The sequence below is a fragment of the Mesoplodon densirostris genome, chromosome 20 (genome assembly GCF_025265405.1).
Source record: "Mesoplodon densirostris isolate mMesDen1 chromosome 20, mMesDen1 primary haplotype, whole genome shotgun sequence".
In the NCBI taxonomy this organism is placed as follows: Eukaryota; Metazoa; Chordata; class Mammalia; order Artiodactyla; family Ziphiidae; genus Mesoplodon; species Mesoplodon densirostris.
This window is the reverse complement of record NC_082680.1, coordinates 27,469,740-27,485,955: the sequence shown is the minus strand read 5'-3', so window position 1 is coordinate 27,485,955 and position 16,216 is coordinate 27,469,740. Positions and strand designations below refer to the sequence as shown.

The 16,216-nt window shown below is 42.7% G+C and overlaps 1 protein-coding gene across 2 annotated transcripts in view; it reads right to left on the bottom strand.

Moving 5' to 3' along the window:
- Positions 1-16,216, bottom strand: part of UNC5D (unc-5 netrin receptor D) — a 620,692-nt gene that overhangs the window by 87,330 nt on the left and 517,146 nt on the right. The window contains exon 8 of one of the 2 annotated variants that reach the window (XM_060085992.1): positions 8,537-8,569. The exons of the other annotated variant lie outside the window; for it this stretch is intronic. Coding sequence (XP_059941975.1) covers positions 8,537-8,569 — 33 coding nt within the window. The remainder of the gene's footprint in view (positions 1-8,536; positions 8,570-16,216) is intronic. 2 annotated transcript variants of the gene reach the window in all.

Below are 16,216 nucleotides of genomic sequence, written 5' to 3'. Positions count from 1 at the left end.
CTTCCAAGATCGACAGTAAAGATAATCTATTCTATAAAAAATATTTCTTTTAATGAATGAATGAATGAATGAATGAATTTATTTATTTTTGGCTGTGTTGGGACTTCGTTGCCGCACGTGGGCTTTCTCTAGTTGCAGCAAGTAGTGGCTACTTTTTGTTGCGGTGCACGGGCTTCTCGTTGCAGTGGCTTCTCTTATCGAGGAGCACGGGCTCTAGGCGCACGGGCTTCAGTAGTTGTGGCATGCAGGCTTCAGTAGTTGTGGCTTGCGGGCTCTAGAGTGCAGGCTCAGTAGTTGTGGCACACGGGCTTAGTTGCTCCGCGGCATGTGGGACCTTCCTGGACCAGGGCTTGAACCCGTGTCCCCTGCATTGGCAGGCGGATTCTTAAGCACTGTGCCACCAGGGAAGCCCAAAAAATATTTCTTGATAATGCACATTCACATGTTTTATTCTTCCTTCTGAGTAAAGTTGCCAGATCAAGCAAATACAAATATGACATAGTTAAATTTGAATTTTAGATCAAGAATGAATAACTTTAGTACAAGTATTTCTCATGTCATATTTGGGACATGCTTATGCTAAAATGTATTCACTGTTGATCTGAAATTCAAATATAACTAAGGGTTCTGTATTTTATCTGGTAAGTCTACCTTCAGACTGCCAAAAGAACTGTGTTTTTTCCCGTCAGGTACAGAGACCAAGGTAAAATGAGAGATAGAGTCAAAAAGCAGGATTTGAACTCCAGTCCTTGAGAAAATGACTTCACTTTCATTTTCTATTCTGGAAATTAAAGATATAAACTCTAACTTTGAATATACTAACACGTGGAAAGATGGGGCCTGTGAATTCACATTTTTAGCGAGTACCCTGGGTTACTCTGATGCTGATGAACATATTGGTCCATCACTTATTCACTGTGTCTGTGCTTAGTTCCGAAGTATTTAATGAACGAAATCCCATCATGTCCAGTAAGGTTATATTCTTGAAAATGGTAATAAGAAAAGGTATACACTTACAATGGAATAAAAATTAGGTAATAAAAAGATTGAAAGTAGTAAGAAAAGTATAAATGTTGCACATATGCGTGGGTTGAATTGATTCACAGTAGGAATGATTCTGAAGGACAAAACAAGTCATGCAATTTGTGGGAAGTGCTATGTTTATGTAATGGAAAATAATCAGCAGGAGATGAAGAAAAATGCTGGGTAAAACAGAAAAAAAATGTGTTTTACATCATGGCTAGAAGATTAGCATTGATGCCAGTTGCCTCATGTTAGTTTAGAAGAACTTAGAAGTCTATTGAGAACTTAAAGATGTTATGGTTCAAAGTCGCAGATCGTTCTATGGGTTCAAGGTACCATTCAGGTCCACACAGCCTGAAAGAGAATGGTCCAAATTGCCAGTGCAGACTGCGCATCTTCTGAGGAGTTCCCTAACCCTATGAAGATCATAAAGAATGTGTATTCCCAGAATCTACATTATTCCACTATGGATGAAAGCAGTGTACTTGGGGAAAAGATGTAGAATGGAGTGTCAGTAAGGAGACGAGAAATACCTAATTTTCAGACTGTAAGGACACATTTGGGTCATTCTTTGATAGAAATGATTCTGGGAAGCATCCAGCTTGGACTTTAACCTAGCACCTGGCACAGAATAGATGATTATTAAGAACTATGTCCTTACCTCCCCCTCGTCTCAAATCCTTTATTATCTTCTACCTTGAAGTTGTGGGGAAGAAGCCTTTCTTACTGTTTCCTTCACACTTCATTGGGCCAGGACTATTTATATAGAATAATTGTGCAATAAATATCTACTACATGAATGAGTTAAAATAAATATAAAGAAGCAAAGTCTTTATTTTCACCTTAACAATAAAAGGCTCCGTGCAGAGTTAGCAGGAAGATGTAAGACCATAATAACAAGTATGAATTGAACATCTAATACATACTAGGCACAGTGGTAAATGCCACAAGCATAAGGGTGAACAAGATCCTATACCATCTACCAGATGGCAGGAATTATGTCTAGCAGAGGGGGAATCCAGCCTGGGATTAAGGCAATGAACATATGGTGTAGAAATAGGGAAACTGCTTGATACTGAGCCAATTACAGGAGTAACTAACTCAGACGTGGGGGCTGTGGGGAAGATGGTGACTGCTTTGCAGAAGTGAGACCCAAGCCAAAACCTGGAGGAAGGATAAATTCAACAGGTTAAGATTAGGGGGAGAGAAAGTTTTCTGGCAGAAGTAACAGAACGTATAAGGAACTTTATGCCAATATGGGCCCAGGGTATTCAGACAACTAAGAAGCTTTGTTTGGCTGAAGAATATGAGAAACGGTGAGAGGGTAGGAAGGAAAATACCTAATGATTCAGCTGCTTGAGAGAAGCTGATACGCTTAAGAAAAGCCATCTGAATGCTCAACATCTTTACTCATTAGAGAAATGCAAATCAAAACTACAATGAGATATCATCTCACACCAGTCAGAATGGCCATCATCAAAAAATCTAGAAACAATAAATGCTGGAGAGGGTGTGGAAAAAAGGGAACACTCTTGCACTGCTGGTGGGAATGTGAATTGGTACAGCCACTATGGAGAACGGTATGGAGGTTCCTTAAAAAACTACAAATAGAACTACCATATGACCCAGCAATCCCACTACTGGGCATATACCTTGAGAAAACCATAATTCAAAAAGAGTCATGTACCAAAATGTTCACTGCAGCACTATTTACAATAGCCAGGACATGGAACCAACCTAAATGTCCATCAACAGATGAATGGGTAAAGAAGATGTGGCACATATATACAATGGAATATTACTCAGCCATAAAAAGAAATGAAATTGAGCTATTTGTAATGAGGTGGATGGACCTAGAGTCTGTCATACAGAGTGAAGTAAGTCAGAAAGAGAAAGACAAATACTGTATGCTGACACATATATATGGAATTTAAGAAAAAAAAATGTCATGAAGAACATAGGGGTAAGACAGGAATAAAGACACAGACCTACTAGAGAATGGACTTGAGGATATGGGGAGGGGGAAGGGTAAGCTGTGACAAAGTGAAAGAGCGGCATGGACATATATACACTACCAAACGTAAGGTAGATAGCTAGTGGGAAGCAGCCGCATAGCACAGGGAGATCAGCTCGGTGCTTTGTGACTGCCTGGAGGGGTGGGATAGGGAGGGTGGGAGGGAGACGCAAAAGGGAGGGGATATGGGAACATATGTATATGTATAACTGATTAAATTTGTTATAAAGCAAAAAATAAAAAAAATAAAAAAATAAAAGAAAAGCCATCTGAGACCAGATCACAATCATTAAGTACTTTGGACTTTATCTTAAAAATAATGGTCAGCTAATGAAAAGGTTTAAACACAGAGGTCATGTGACCAGAACTGATGTTTTCAAAAGATCAGATAAACTGATGTCAGCCAAGATTGGATATAGGAAGCAATGGTAGAAATCCTGGTTAGGAAGAAAGATGGCCTGAACTTTAAAACATTTTTGTCTGGGACAGCCTTTTCTTTTCACTTGGTTTTTCTCTTACTACAACTGGCTGTTACTTTTCTGTCTCCTCTGCAGTGAGGAGACCTTCTCTACATCTGAATGGTAGAAAGCAGTGATTTCTGACCTTCTGCAGTGACTTCTGACCGTCTCTACGTCTAAATGTTGATGTCCTCCAGCGCTGAGTCCTCAGATACCTTCTCTATTCACACTTATTATCCGGTGATCTCATTCAACCTAATGGCTTTAAACATCATCTGGACAGGGACAAGCCCCAGATTTATGTCACCAGCTAGGACTCTCCTCTGACCTCCAGACTCATATATTCAGCTGCCTGTTTAACCTCTCCATTTAGATGTTTAAGAAGTATCTCAAATCTAGCATTTATAACACTGAACTCTTTGGTCTCCCTCTAGATGTACTAAACCAAGTTCTCCCCAGATCAGTAATGGCAAGTCCATCCTTCTAGTTGCGTAGCCCAAATTCTGGAATCATCCCTAATGCTTTTCCTTCTCTCAAACTCTATATCCAATCCATTGGCAAATCCTTTGGACTCTGCCTTCAAAAGATATCCATAACGGATTATGGCCCGTTTCTACAATTTCCAATGCATTCTGTCTGGCCCAAGCCACCATCATCTTGAATCTAGGTTATTAGAATAGCCTGGGTATTGTAACAGCCTAGATTATTTTAATAGATTATTGTTACAATAGATCATTGTAACAGATTTTCTTGCTTCTGCTCTGGTTCCCTGTATGTTTACACTCAACACAGCAGGTAGAGTTTATCCTTGAAAATATTAGGTCATATCACTAGGAACAAACACCCTCAATGGCTTTCCATCTCGCTCACATGAAAGGTCAAAGTCGTTACGATGGCCTATGATACACTTGGCAGTGTTTCCCTGTGCCCCACTTCTTTGACCTGAGCTATTACGACTCTTCCCTTTGCAGCTTTGCTCCAGATACCTGCCCTCATTGTTCCTCGGATACAACAAGCACCTGCCACACAGCCTCGGCATCCTGCTGTTCCCTTGGCCTGGAATGTTCTCCTCTCAGGTATCTAGAATGTTCGTCCTTGTTTTTTTTCAGGTCTCTTCTTTTTTTTTTTTTTTTTTTTTTTTTGCTGTACGCGGGCCTCTCACTGCTGTGGCCTCTCCCGTTGCGGAGCACAGGCTCCGGACACACAGGCTCCGCGGCCATGGCTCGCGGGCCCAGCCGCTCCGCGGCATGTGGGATCTTCCGGGATCGGGGCACGAACCCATGTCCCCTGCATCGGCAGGCGGACTCTCAACCACTGCGCCACCAGGGAAGCCCTCAGGTCTCTTCTTAAATGGAATTTTATTACAGAGACCTTCTCTGAACACCTTATACAAAAAAGCAACACGCCCTGCATCCCCGCCTGAGCCCCTCATCCTGCTTTATTCCTCTTCACAACATGTCACCACTTCCACAGCACTGAGCACTCTTATTTTCTGGTTTGTTTTTTCCATCTCCCCTCACTGTAAGCTTTGTGGGAGCAGAAACTGTTATCTGTCTGGCTTAAGTGTTGATTCTCCACCACCTAGAACATGTCCTAGCCCATGGGAAGCACTTGATGAATAGCTGCTGAATGAATGGAGGGATGGATACGCAAGAGGGAAAATGGAGAGAGTCAGTGAACTTGATCTATGTAGGTGGCAGAATGGTTAGATGGTAGTGATTCATTGGGTACTGAGCTGGAGAAGGGAGAGGAAAAAGACAGGGGTCTAGGAGGCTGTCCAAGTGTGGGACCCAGCTGAGTTAAAGGCATAGTATTCACTGAACTAGAGAAGATGGGAAGAGGCCTGGGTTAGAAACAGGGACAGAAAAGGACACATTCAACTTTGAAAAAGCTGAGATTCAGGTTATTGGGAGACATTCAACTGGCAAAGTCCTGGAGGTAACTGACTCCAGAACGATTAATGGGATTCGTGTGTAGCGTGCGTTTCTACTAGTCACAAAACAACTACGTGGAAAGGAGATGGAGAAAGAATATGTTCTGAGTTATTTTCTAGGGGGAAGCTGAATCCTTTTCATCCCTAAGGCGAACTTACTGAAGCAGTCGCTCCTTGGGGGCTCACAGCCCCTCAGACAGCCTCATCCCCAAGCCTCCAGGAGTCTGTCTGCACATGACCATCCATCTTTCAGCCTGACTCTGGGGGTACGTGTTTGCCATTCAGAACCTACTATATTTTACTGCACTTCCTGACATTGTTACACAACATTTATTGAAAGCATTTGCTGGTAATGAAGTTTCTATTAACTATGATTAAATCTCCTAAAACACCTGAAGATAATTTAAGATGCGCAGAAGCAGAAAATGAAACATTCGGTTTAGTACATTAGGAAACGTAATTGATTAAATTATCTCATTTACAATAAGTGCTTTCAGGAGCGATGCTGTGCACATATTTCCTCCCGTTTGTCATTAAGATTTGCCAACAGGCATCTTAAGACTTCACTTTCTTTTCACACCTCCCCGCAACTCAAAGCCGGATCCTCAGCCCGCCTCACACGGATCTGCCCGGGAGGCTCCAAGGGATGGTTTCCATCCAACCAGCCTGGCGGAGAATCATGTGCACGGCTATATATAGGAACAGGTTGTTTCTCAATTATCTTCATAATTGACTTTGATTTTGCATCAGTGATGATTCATGGAACCTTCAGCGAAGCCCCTCTCTTTCAACCGCAGCCCGCCTTCATATAATGCACTCCTAACCGTGCAGCCTCCAGAACCCGGATCCGATGCCTCTGGGAGCCTTTTGCAATCACATTGATTCTGTTAAGGTTTTATTTTTAGGAAATCACAAATTAAAACAGTTTAAGTGATTCCGTGGCAGTATCCAGCAATTAAGCATGGTGTGGAGGAGCGAGAACCCCAAGCAAAACCTCATTCACGAGTCCCCGAGGACCAGAACTAGCTACTGTGGGGCTTATGGCTGGAATGTACCCAAATTTGTACCCAAATTAGAATGGCACAGGACTCACAAACTAAGCGTGAAATTAATTTTCAAAAATTAGGGCTTCCGTGGTGGCGCAGTGGTTGAGAGTCCGCCTGCCGATGCAGGGGACACGGGTTCGTGCCCCGATCCCGGAGGATCCCACGTGCCGCGGAGCGGCTGGGCCCGCGAGCCATGGCCGCGGAGCCTGTGTGTCCGGAGCCTGTGCTCCGCAACGGGAGAGGCCACAGCAGTGAGAGGCCCGCGTACAGCAAAAAAAAAAAAAAAAAAAAAAAATCACACATGCATTTCTGAGGAACTCTCCCATTGGCTGCCACATGGATACCCATAATCTTGCTTGGGCGGCACACAGGGGCCAGTGGATCGTGAGGGCTCTGTGACCAGGAAGCCCTGGGGGACCACTTACTCCAGCAGTCCCTCTGAGGCCTTGGCCCAGACACAAGCCGAACACTCAGTGCCCCCTTTTCTCCTCCACCCTCACATGCGTGCGCACGCGCACACCCCCCAATCAGGCTTCCCCACCTTCAGTCTTCCCATGAGTTCCAAATCCAGCATGCATGACTCCGGAGGGCCACTGCCTAAGTCCCAATAACGTCTTTATGGGCAGCAGACAGCAGGGAAAACAAGAAGGTTTGTTTTTGTTGTTCTGTAAAGTTCTCAGGCTCCATGGCATCTTTCTATCTCAAGCCTGCCTGAAGCAACATCTGAAGTATGAACATCACAGCTTTACTGCATCTTTCCCTCATGTCACCTGACCCCATCCCAAGGCACCGATTTCTGTCTATCTTCACAGGGTCTTAATTCTTTCAAAGAAGGTGGCTAATCGAAGCTGTTAACTCTCCCATGCTATTTGAATTTTAATACCCTAGGATTAAAAGATCAAAAGCCATTCATTTTCGACCAAAATAGGAGATACTGGTCAAGAACGTCTTTCACAAGCTTTACAAACCAAACTGGCTAGGGAGCTGTCTCCTTCTACCATTGCTAAGAGCTGCAATGCTGATGCTCTTCTATATGGACTCTGACATCTATATGATGCCCTAGTATCTTTACACATTTCTGAGAATCATTGCGGAAACACATTAAAATGTAGATTCTCAGGAGCTGCCCCTGCACTGGGTGTTCAAATTAATTTGTTCTATTCTGAGGGGGGGCATATTTAACAAGCTCCCACCATAACCCAAGATTCTGATGCATGTGGTCGCTTATCTAAGTTTCGAGAACTATTTTTCTAAGAAAAATAGTTCTCAATCCAAGCTACACTTTGAAATCACCTGAGGAGCTTTTCATACTAGGGATTCCTGTGTTCTAAATCCCCTCTTCCCATTTTGATTTCACTGGGGTACAGCCTGGGAATTGGGATTTATAAACGGCCTCCAGTGGCCCTCAATTTCAGCCAGGGCTGAGCACCCTGGGGTTGAATGCCGAGCTGCCAATCATTCAAGCTGTGCTCTGTTCTCCAAATCTACTGGATGCATAAGATGGAGAGAATGCAAAGGCCTCTCCAGGAAGCAAGCCAGTGGACAGAGACCTCGAGCCAGCACCCACCCACCAGGTTCAATTCCTGGCCTTTTCACTGTGGAATACTGGTTCTTAGTCTACCCAGTTGCCATGGATCTCAGGGTTCTTCTCTTAGGCGACCCCTGCCCCCTCCTAGGTGGAGAGTCTTGTAATCAGGCTATTGCCCAAGGCTGCTCTCATGAAAGCCTGTACTGACAAATAGTTATTAATTTTAATGAGCTAAATCTCCTCAGAAATAAGAGTCCTAGATGACATTTGCAGATAAATGGACTGCTCTCAGCAGGCAGAATCAAGAGGAGAGATTTACTTTTACTCTGAAGGAGGGGAGGGGGTGTGCATATTTCTGTTCCATTTAAACCTCTGATATGTGACTCCAAACCCAATGAGAAGAAGCCCCCCCCCCCCGAAAGCCCTGGATCTTTCGAAGGAACTTCAATTCTGTTTGGCTTCTGAACAAATACAACAGTAGAGTAGCAAATATGAGAATAAGTGATATTCACAAGAGGAAAAATAACAACTTACTTTGGGGTTTTATTTCATGAAGAGGTTTTTTATCTAAAAGAAAGAAAGAGAAAAAAAGAAAGTTGAATTTAATAATTTACACGGAGCAGATATATTTCCTATATCCCTTTACATCTACCTCTATAAAGGAAACATTTTCTCTCTTTCTGCAGACAATACGGATTATGTTATTCATATTTATCCTTTTCATTCTAATTTAAAAATTTTTTCTCTTTTGCAATATTTTTCTAGGATGACTGCTTCATTCCTTCAAAAAAAAAAATCCCTCAGGCTTACTAGTTTCTTTCTCTTGCATTTGTTAGATTCTTATCCGCATGATGAGAGCAGTGAGCTTGCCGCCTATCCCTTTTTTATATACAGCCAGAAGACTGCTCAGGTAAGGGATGCTATTTCACTATATATGATGATAGAAAAACGAACCATGAATAAATATTTAAAGGGATCCTGCATTGGTTTGCAGTTATCATGGTCTGGAGAGAATGTTCCAAACTCTGCTTTTTTTCCGTTCTCATTGGGTATAGGTGCTACAGTATTCTGAGCGTGTTGAAGGCTTATTTTTAAGAAATCACACTTTTTTGTTTCAGATCTTGATCATCTGTTAAAATGTGGATGATCTCTCTTAATGGAAAGGTGTCCTTTTTAATCATGCTATTGAGCAGGGCAGCAGTCAGATGAGATGGATACAGAGAAAAGACACTTGGTCTTTTCTAAAGCAAGTTAGACACTCTTATCCATTCTCTTCATGGCTGGCCATTCATCCACCATCCCCTGCCATCTTTCATCACCAAATATTTTGCAATCATCTTGCAAATCACTTGGAGACGTGGTGCCTATGGCTTGCTTTGTCTTACGCCACAGTCCCTCCACTCACCATTCCTCCTGCCCCTGGTCCCATCCCAGGCCAACACAACTCCACCACCATGTGGAAACCTGGAAAGACCAGGTCTGACACCATGTCAAATTCCAGAGGATTTGGGGGGTGCATCATCCCTCTTATTCGCGGGTGTAGATGGAACACAATCTGACTATAAGCACGGGGGCTGTTGCTAAGGATTCACAGACTCCCATAAGGCAGGGGACCTTGAAAAGTCACCTTGTGTAGCCTCCTTCCTCTCTTTGCCTGAAGGCGAGCCAAGCGGGGTGAGACACTGTCATTTTGGATTATATTTTTAACTGAATCAAATCTCGCACAGTACACATTTGAGAACTTCATAAATATTATCTGGCTGACTGCACCGTAACCCCTCCCAGGCAGACAGACACAGCTAGGTTCCGAATCCTTCATGGAATCTCTCTTACCCTAACCCACTCCTGCACTTAATACTGATTTTGACAGAAAACCCTTGCCGTGTGCTTTAGATACAACTCGTGTGTGTTTTGCCATCTGATTTGTGATGGAAGTAGCTTATAAAAGTTGTGTGTAAATCACACTTTTGCAAAAGGGCCACCATTGTTTTTTTTTACAACGAGGGGAAGTTAACAGGCAAAGGGTAATATCTGACAAATCTTTCTTTCAAAGAAATGCTCATAAAATATAATAATTTGTTCAAGTTGATATGATCATATTCAGATTCTTACACAGTCAGGTTTCTTAAAACCAAAACCTTGCATTTCCCTTACTGCACAGATTCAATGCCATACTAGTTTCCTTAGAGCAGGTGGTACCGCCCAAAGTCCAGATGCTAATGCACTGAAGAACTGGAACAAAACGACTTTGGTGGTTTTAACCTGACTTCAGTTTTTGCTTATTGCATGCTGTAAGCATTTGGCATGGGCAAAGCCATGCTGGCAGGCCAAGGCTAAGACATCTGAAAGTGATGCATTGCTAGGATGACACAAAGAGACATGCAGAACAGCTGTTTAGAACTCTGGCTGAGCTTAACAGTATTTTCTTCCTTCTAAACCACAGGAAGGAAGATTATGCCAGGTCGCAAAATGAAACTCCATTAAAAACAGGTGAGCTGTGTAACTACTCCTCAGAAAAATAAATTGAATATAGCCAAGATGTGAAAAAACTGGGGTAGTAGAGTTCTACCCGGTACAGGTCTGAAAAAAAGAAAGAGTGAATGGAGCTGAAAATCCCGGGGCTAAGGTCCCCAGAGAGAGGGCGGGGGACACATGGATGCACAGAGCAGCAGAGGAGGGCATCCTCCGCTCTGACCTGATGACACCCAGCTCAGGCGTCGTCATTACTGACAGCGGATTAGTACAGACTCTCAGGATCAGAAATGGATTTAAATCTTGGATTGTCTTCATTTATCTCTGTGACCTCAGTGTTCCCCACAGTAAAATGGGAGTAAGAATGTTCTTGAAGCTTGGTCCCAGGGGTTAAACATGATAACCATGAAGTCATGCAGCATCTGGCTAGCACATGTTCAGCCATCAATAAATAGCAGCTGATGAATAAAAACTTTACTATGTTATGAACATGATCATCATACTTGTTCAGAGGACAAAAATGACTCACGTGCTACGCGTGGAGACAAGGCACAGCTCCAAATCAGAAACCCTAGTGAATTTCAGGGGTCCTTGAACGGGAGTTAAGAAACATGTGCCTAGTCCTGTCCTCTGCTTGCTGACACCAAGGGCAAGTCGAAGCTTCCCTTTCCTGCCATGTAAAAAGCAGGGCAGGGACCAGAAGACCCCTGTGCTACCCTGCTTTCACTCCTATAAATCTTTAGAATAACTACCAAAGACATTCCACAGAAATCCACCTGAAAGGAATTCTGAAAGCAGAGTCCAAATTATTCAAAGGGCCACTCCTCTACCATCGCGTGTGTTATGCTGAGATCCAGCACGTGTGTTAGCCTGCATCTTCTCACAGAAAAGGCTGGAAGTCTCTGGTGCCCAAGAGCTTTAGTCCCCTGGCATTGGCATCAACATTGGGTTCTGCTGTATTTTGTGAAAAGCAGTATCTTGTCAGCAAGCTGCTCTCATAGACCATTTTTCCCAGCTTGAAATGTCTGATTAGAGACTGTTCGACCGTGAGCTCAAGAGAGGGCTACCACCAACCTCGCTGTGTTTTGTAAGAACGGCCCACCCACAGTTCATGTTCTTTTATTCTGTTTGCATAATCATTTTCTCACAAGGCTCAGGGCCATGCAGTCACTGGCCTTGGTCAACCAAATCCTCTCTGTTTTAATTTTACCTCTCTCCAAGGCCATGTTCAAATGGCCCCTTAGTAAATTAATCCATTAGGGCCATGGTTCTTCACATGGGCTGCATATTAAAATTACCCGGGGAGCTTTTTTTTAAAAAAAAAATAGCCATGCTTAGGCCCCTCTCCAAGAACTCCTAATTGGGGTTTGTGTTTTTGTGATTACTGAGGGCACCACCACTTCCTGGCAACAAATCTGGGGTTCTGTGTACACAACTCCAGTTCCTCTCTGCCTCCCAAGAGGTTTTGGGGTAGCTGGAGTGTACCGAAGGGCCCAGAAGGGTCTTGCAGGCAGAGAAATGTCATTCTGAGCCAGTGGCAGCTGAGCTGTAGTTTGGGAAAATCACAACAGTTTCCCCAGGGTCTAACTTATACACCAAGAGGTACCTTCTGGGTAAATAGAAATTGATGGTAATTATAACTCAGTCCTATAGTGATTTTGTGTCTTTACAGGCTAAAGATGTGCAAGTGTTTTTTAAATTTTATTTTTAGTAGTGTTTTAAATTGTGTTTTCTTTTAAAAATCATTTTTATTATTTACACTTATCATATCAGAAAAATACAGATAAGTGCAAAAAAAAAACCCATAATTCCACCACCAAGAGATAACCACTATTATGTTAAGTTACATATACAAGTCTAGGCTTTTTTCCTCTGTGATTTTATATATATACAAAATTACGTGCACACATATATGCTTATACATATATTAGCAGGAAACTACATGAAATTGACAGTAATTGATCACTTTTACCTACAAAAACATGGAATTGTCTTTTATATACTGTTTGGCAATCTGCTTTTGTCTCTTAGTGCTGTATTGCAAATATTGCTTTGTGTCTGCCGTGCGTGTGGTGAGTGTGTGCGTAGAGTTATACATATTTATATATTAGGCAAGGGAAGAGAAGGCGGGGAGAGAGAGACAGAGGCAGAGAGAGAGAGAGAGAGAGGGAGGGAGGGAGGGAGGGAGGGAGGGAGAGAGAAGGAGAGAGGGAGGGAGGGAGGGAGGGAGGGAGAGGGAGAGAGAGGACAATCTACCTTTTTACTTTTGGTGGTGATTCATTTCTTTTCCGCCTTTCTTTAAATCTTGGCTTCCTTTTTATATGGGATGCTCCCAAAGCATTTCCATTGTTCTTAGAAGCTATTTATGGCTGCATTCCTACCTTCCCACCCACCCACATCCAGCCTTATCCTTTCTCTGCCAGGGAACAAATGTGGCCAGATGCATGCAGCCCACACCCCACGGATCTGAGCAAGCCAGACTAAGGAGAGATGACACATGTAAGGCGAACGTGCTGACTACTACACTACAGAAACGTTGCACGATGACACGTGTGGATGGATGGATTCAACCTCCAACCTACAGACTGGGCAAGGGGCTGCCCTCAAAACCTGTGCCTTGTGATTATTTGAAATCGGCTTCTATGGGTTTTGGATACCACACATATGTTTCTTGAGACTCAGGCATCAAGCCACTCCGTGTGGACTAAATACCCACCAGGACAGTAGCCGGGACAGCTCTCTCCTGCCGGGCAGCAGTTGACACATGTCACTAGAGTTCATGATTGCCATTCTTTTCACTAAACCAGACACGTCCCATGTTTTCATCTCCAAAGACCATTTTGATTATTTCCTTCTTCATAGATCATACGCTTTGGAACCTTTTTCACCGCCCCCCCACCAAAAGATATGTCTTGAATTCAGTTTTATTTTAATTTACCCTCCACAGCCTTTGTAATCAGAAATTATTTAGGAGCTGATTCTGAAGTGTGTGGCAGATTCAGTCTTCTCTGCCCATTCTCTCTGGCTAGTTCCTTGTTTGCTGGAAGAATTCTCTAGCATCATTACATAGGAATCTACCATGATTCCACAGCCTCCACGTCATGGCCAATTTCTCTGTCTACCTTTATGGTCTTCTATTAACTGGTCCCACCACACCAAATGTGACTCAGTTTCCGCTGCACCTCAGCAAAAATCCATATTCTAGTCCGATCAATCCATGAACTCTCAGTGCTTTTGCCCAAGCTGTTGCCTCTCCAAGGACACCCTCCTCCCTCCAAGCCTCCTATATGAAAATGTCCTCTCTCCAATGCCTAGATCAATTTCTGATTCCTTCATGAAATCTTTGGTGATTACTACTCTGTTCGAAGAAATCTCTCCCTTCTCTAGACAGTTTATCTTACTTATACTCACTAAAATACTATGCAATTTCTTTCAAAATATATTCCTTTGAAAGTATTCATTTGATTTACTTTATACTTTTGTCATCACCGCTAGTTATGGGCTCCTAACATGATAATCATATTTAAATGATGAGCTCACAAATAATTGGCACTGTAACAGAGGATCGGGGCAAGAAAAACAGTAGCAGGAGAAGTGAAATGAAAAGCTATTTGCTTGATTTTTACTGATTGGGAGAAAAAAAGTTGAAGTTATTGATTATCAGTGTGTTTCATTTACTCAAGCTTTCCCTCTTCCCCCATAACCAGAAATAATCAAGAAGCAGTTTTACGCCCTCTGAATGCTCTCCAAAGCTGCAGGAAATCCCACGATCTGGTGGATCTGCTTTGTATTAGCACTGGCAGATAATTAGATAAACACGAGATCTGCTTTCACTGGCAGCACCGCCGTGATTGAACGTGTCAGGCAGACACTGAAGATGACAAGCAGGGATTCTATTCTGTTCTCCTATGGTTGGTGAGAGCTCACTAAGGCTGTAGGACATGCAGGAACGCAACCACCAGCTCTTGCAAAAACCATGAAATTCTTCCGGTGATGGAAAACACAGCACATCTCTCGTTTTTGACTCTTTTCAGTTGCTAATTTCTGCATTACGTTTTTCTTTCGGGTTCTTTTTTTTTTTTTTTTAAAGATCCTGCTCAGAAATGACTCTTCAGAGACCATATTTACCCCACATTACTGAGTTAATTCAATTGTTGCTTCCTCTCCCCGCTTCCCAGCCTGTATAGACCATAAGATCTACTGCCCCTTTTAAAATACACTCTGAGCAGAGTTTCCTGTGCTATACAGTAGGTTCTCGTTGGCTACCCATTTTAAATGTAGTGGTGTGTATATGTCAATCCCAAACTCCCAATTTACCCCTCCCCATGGGAAAAGAATTTGAAAAAGGATACATATGTATAACTGAATCACTTTTCTGTACACCTGAAACTAACACAACATTGTTAATCAACTATACTCCAATATAAAATAAAAATTTTTTAAATGCACTCTGAGCACATCCGTCCATGCAGGACAAGTACAGAGAACAGGAGGTTTTGAGAGATTCCTCCCAGGGTTTTCCAATTGGTTATGTCTGTTAGAGGAATCACTGGTTTCCTCAGAGATATCTGGGTAATTAGAGAAATTCCAGGACTGAATGGCAAAACCCCCCACCTGAATAAAAACCCGTAAGATCTGAGACGTACATCAGTAAATGAAGATCTTAGGGGTGGCTGGCAACTGGCTTTGCTGGGTAGGGGATGGGGTTACCTTTGTTTCAGATCTAAAAGATGTCCCCCTGTCACCCTGCATATTCATCATCCAAATGGTTAATTTTAGGTGTGACTGAACTAGAATATCTCCTCAAAGCTGGCTAAAAAACAAATATCTGACAGAACTGACATGCCAGAGGTATCATTAAATCTTATATGTATAGATGCATAAAATACATCTGCATGTATAAAATATGAAATTTATATACATACAGGTATATATGCACCTGTATATGACAGCTACATTTAAGATTTAAAATCATAATGATTTCAAGTTTTTATACTGAGATGAAGCTTAGAGATCACCCAGCACCCCATCTCCCCCCCAACTCCGTTTGATAGTTATGGACAGAAGGCAAGGGATGGTGAGAGATCTGTCAAGGTCACACGCTAGTAACAAAACAACTGAACTAAGACCTAGGACTCCTTACTCCTGGTTCAGAGCCCTTTTCCCTACCCCATGATCTCTTTCTAAATGATCACGACAATTTTCTATTCCATTGCACACTAACACTGTCCTCCCCCAAACACATGTATGCAAGGCCAGGGCTCTTAGGAGGATGCCGACACTTCTCTGGAGAAAGGACAGGGCCAGGGTTAAGGATAATGCATGTTGGTGATGTTCATATCACCTTCATTTTCTGGATCACATGTCTCAATGCTCTTGAAGACACACACGTATTTAATTTGTAACGTAAGGAGAAAAGGTAGAATCAAAACAAAGACGTTTCCTCCGTCTCTATTAATTCACTTTGTTCAGCACACCCCAGAGGGCACTGAATTCTTTACAGGAGTAGATTACTCTGTTTTCAATCACTTCCCTGATTGGGTTCTTGCCATTTCTTTTATGGCTGGTCCACTCTATGATCTCAGACATTAAATCTTTCTCTAATCCAGACTACTATTTCTTACCCAGGGTTTTGTTGAGTCCTGATTAAATATACTGCAGAGGCACGATCTGGAATACACAGAACTGCTGAAACGGGGAGAGTTTGTTTTATATGACAGCCTAAATTCTGGAAACTTCCTG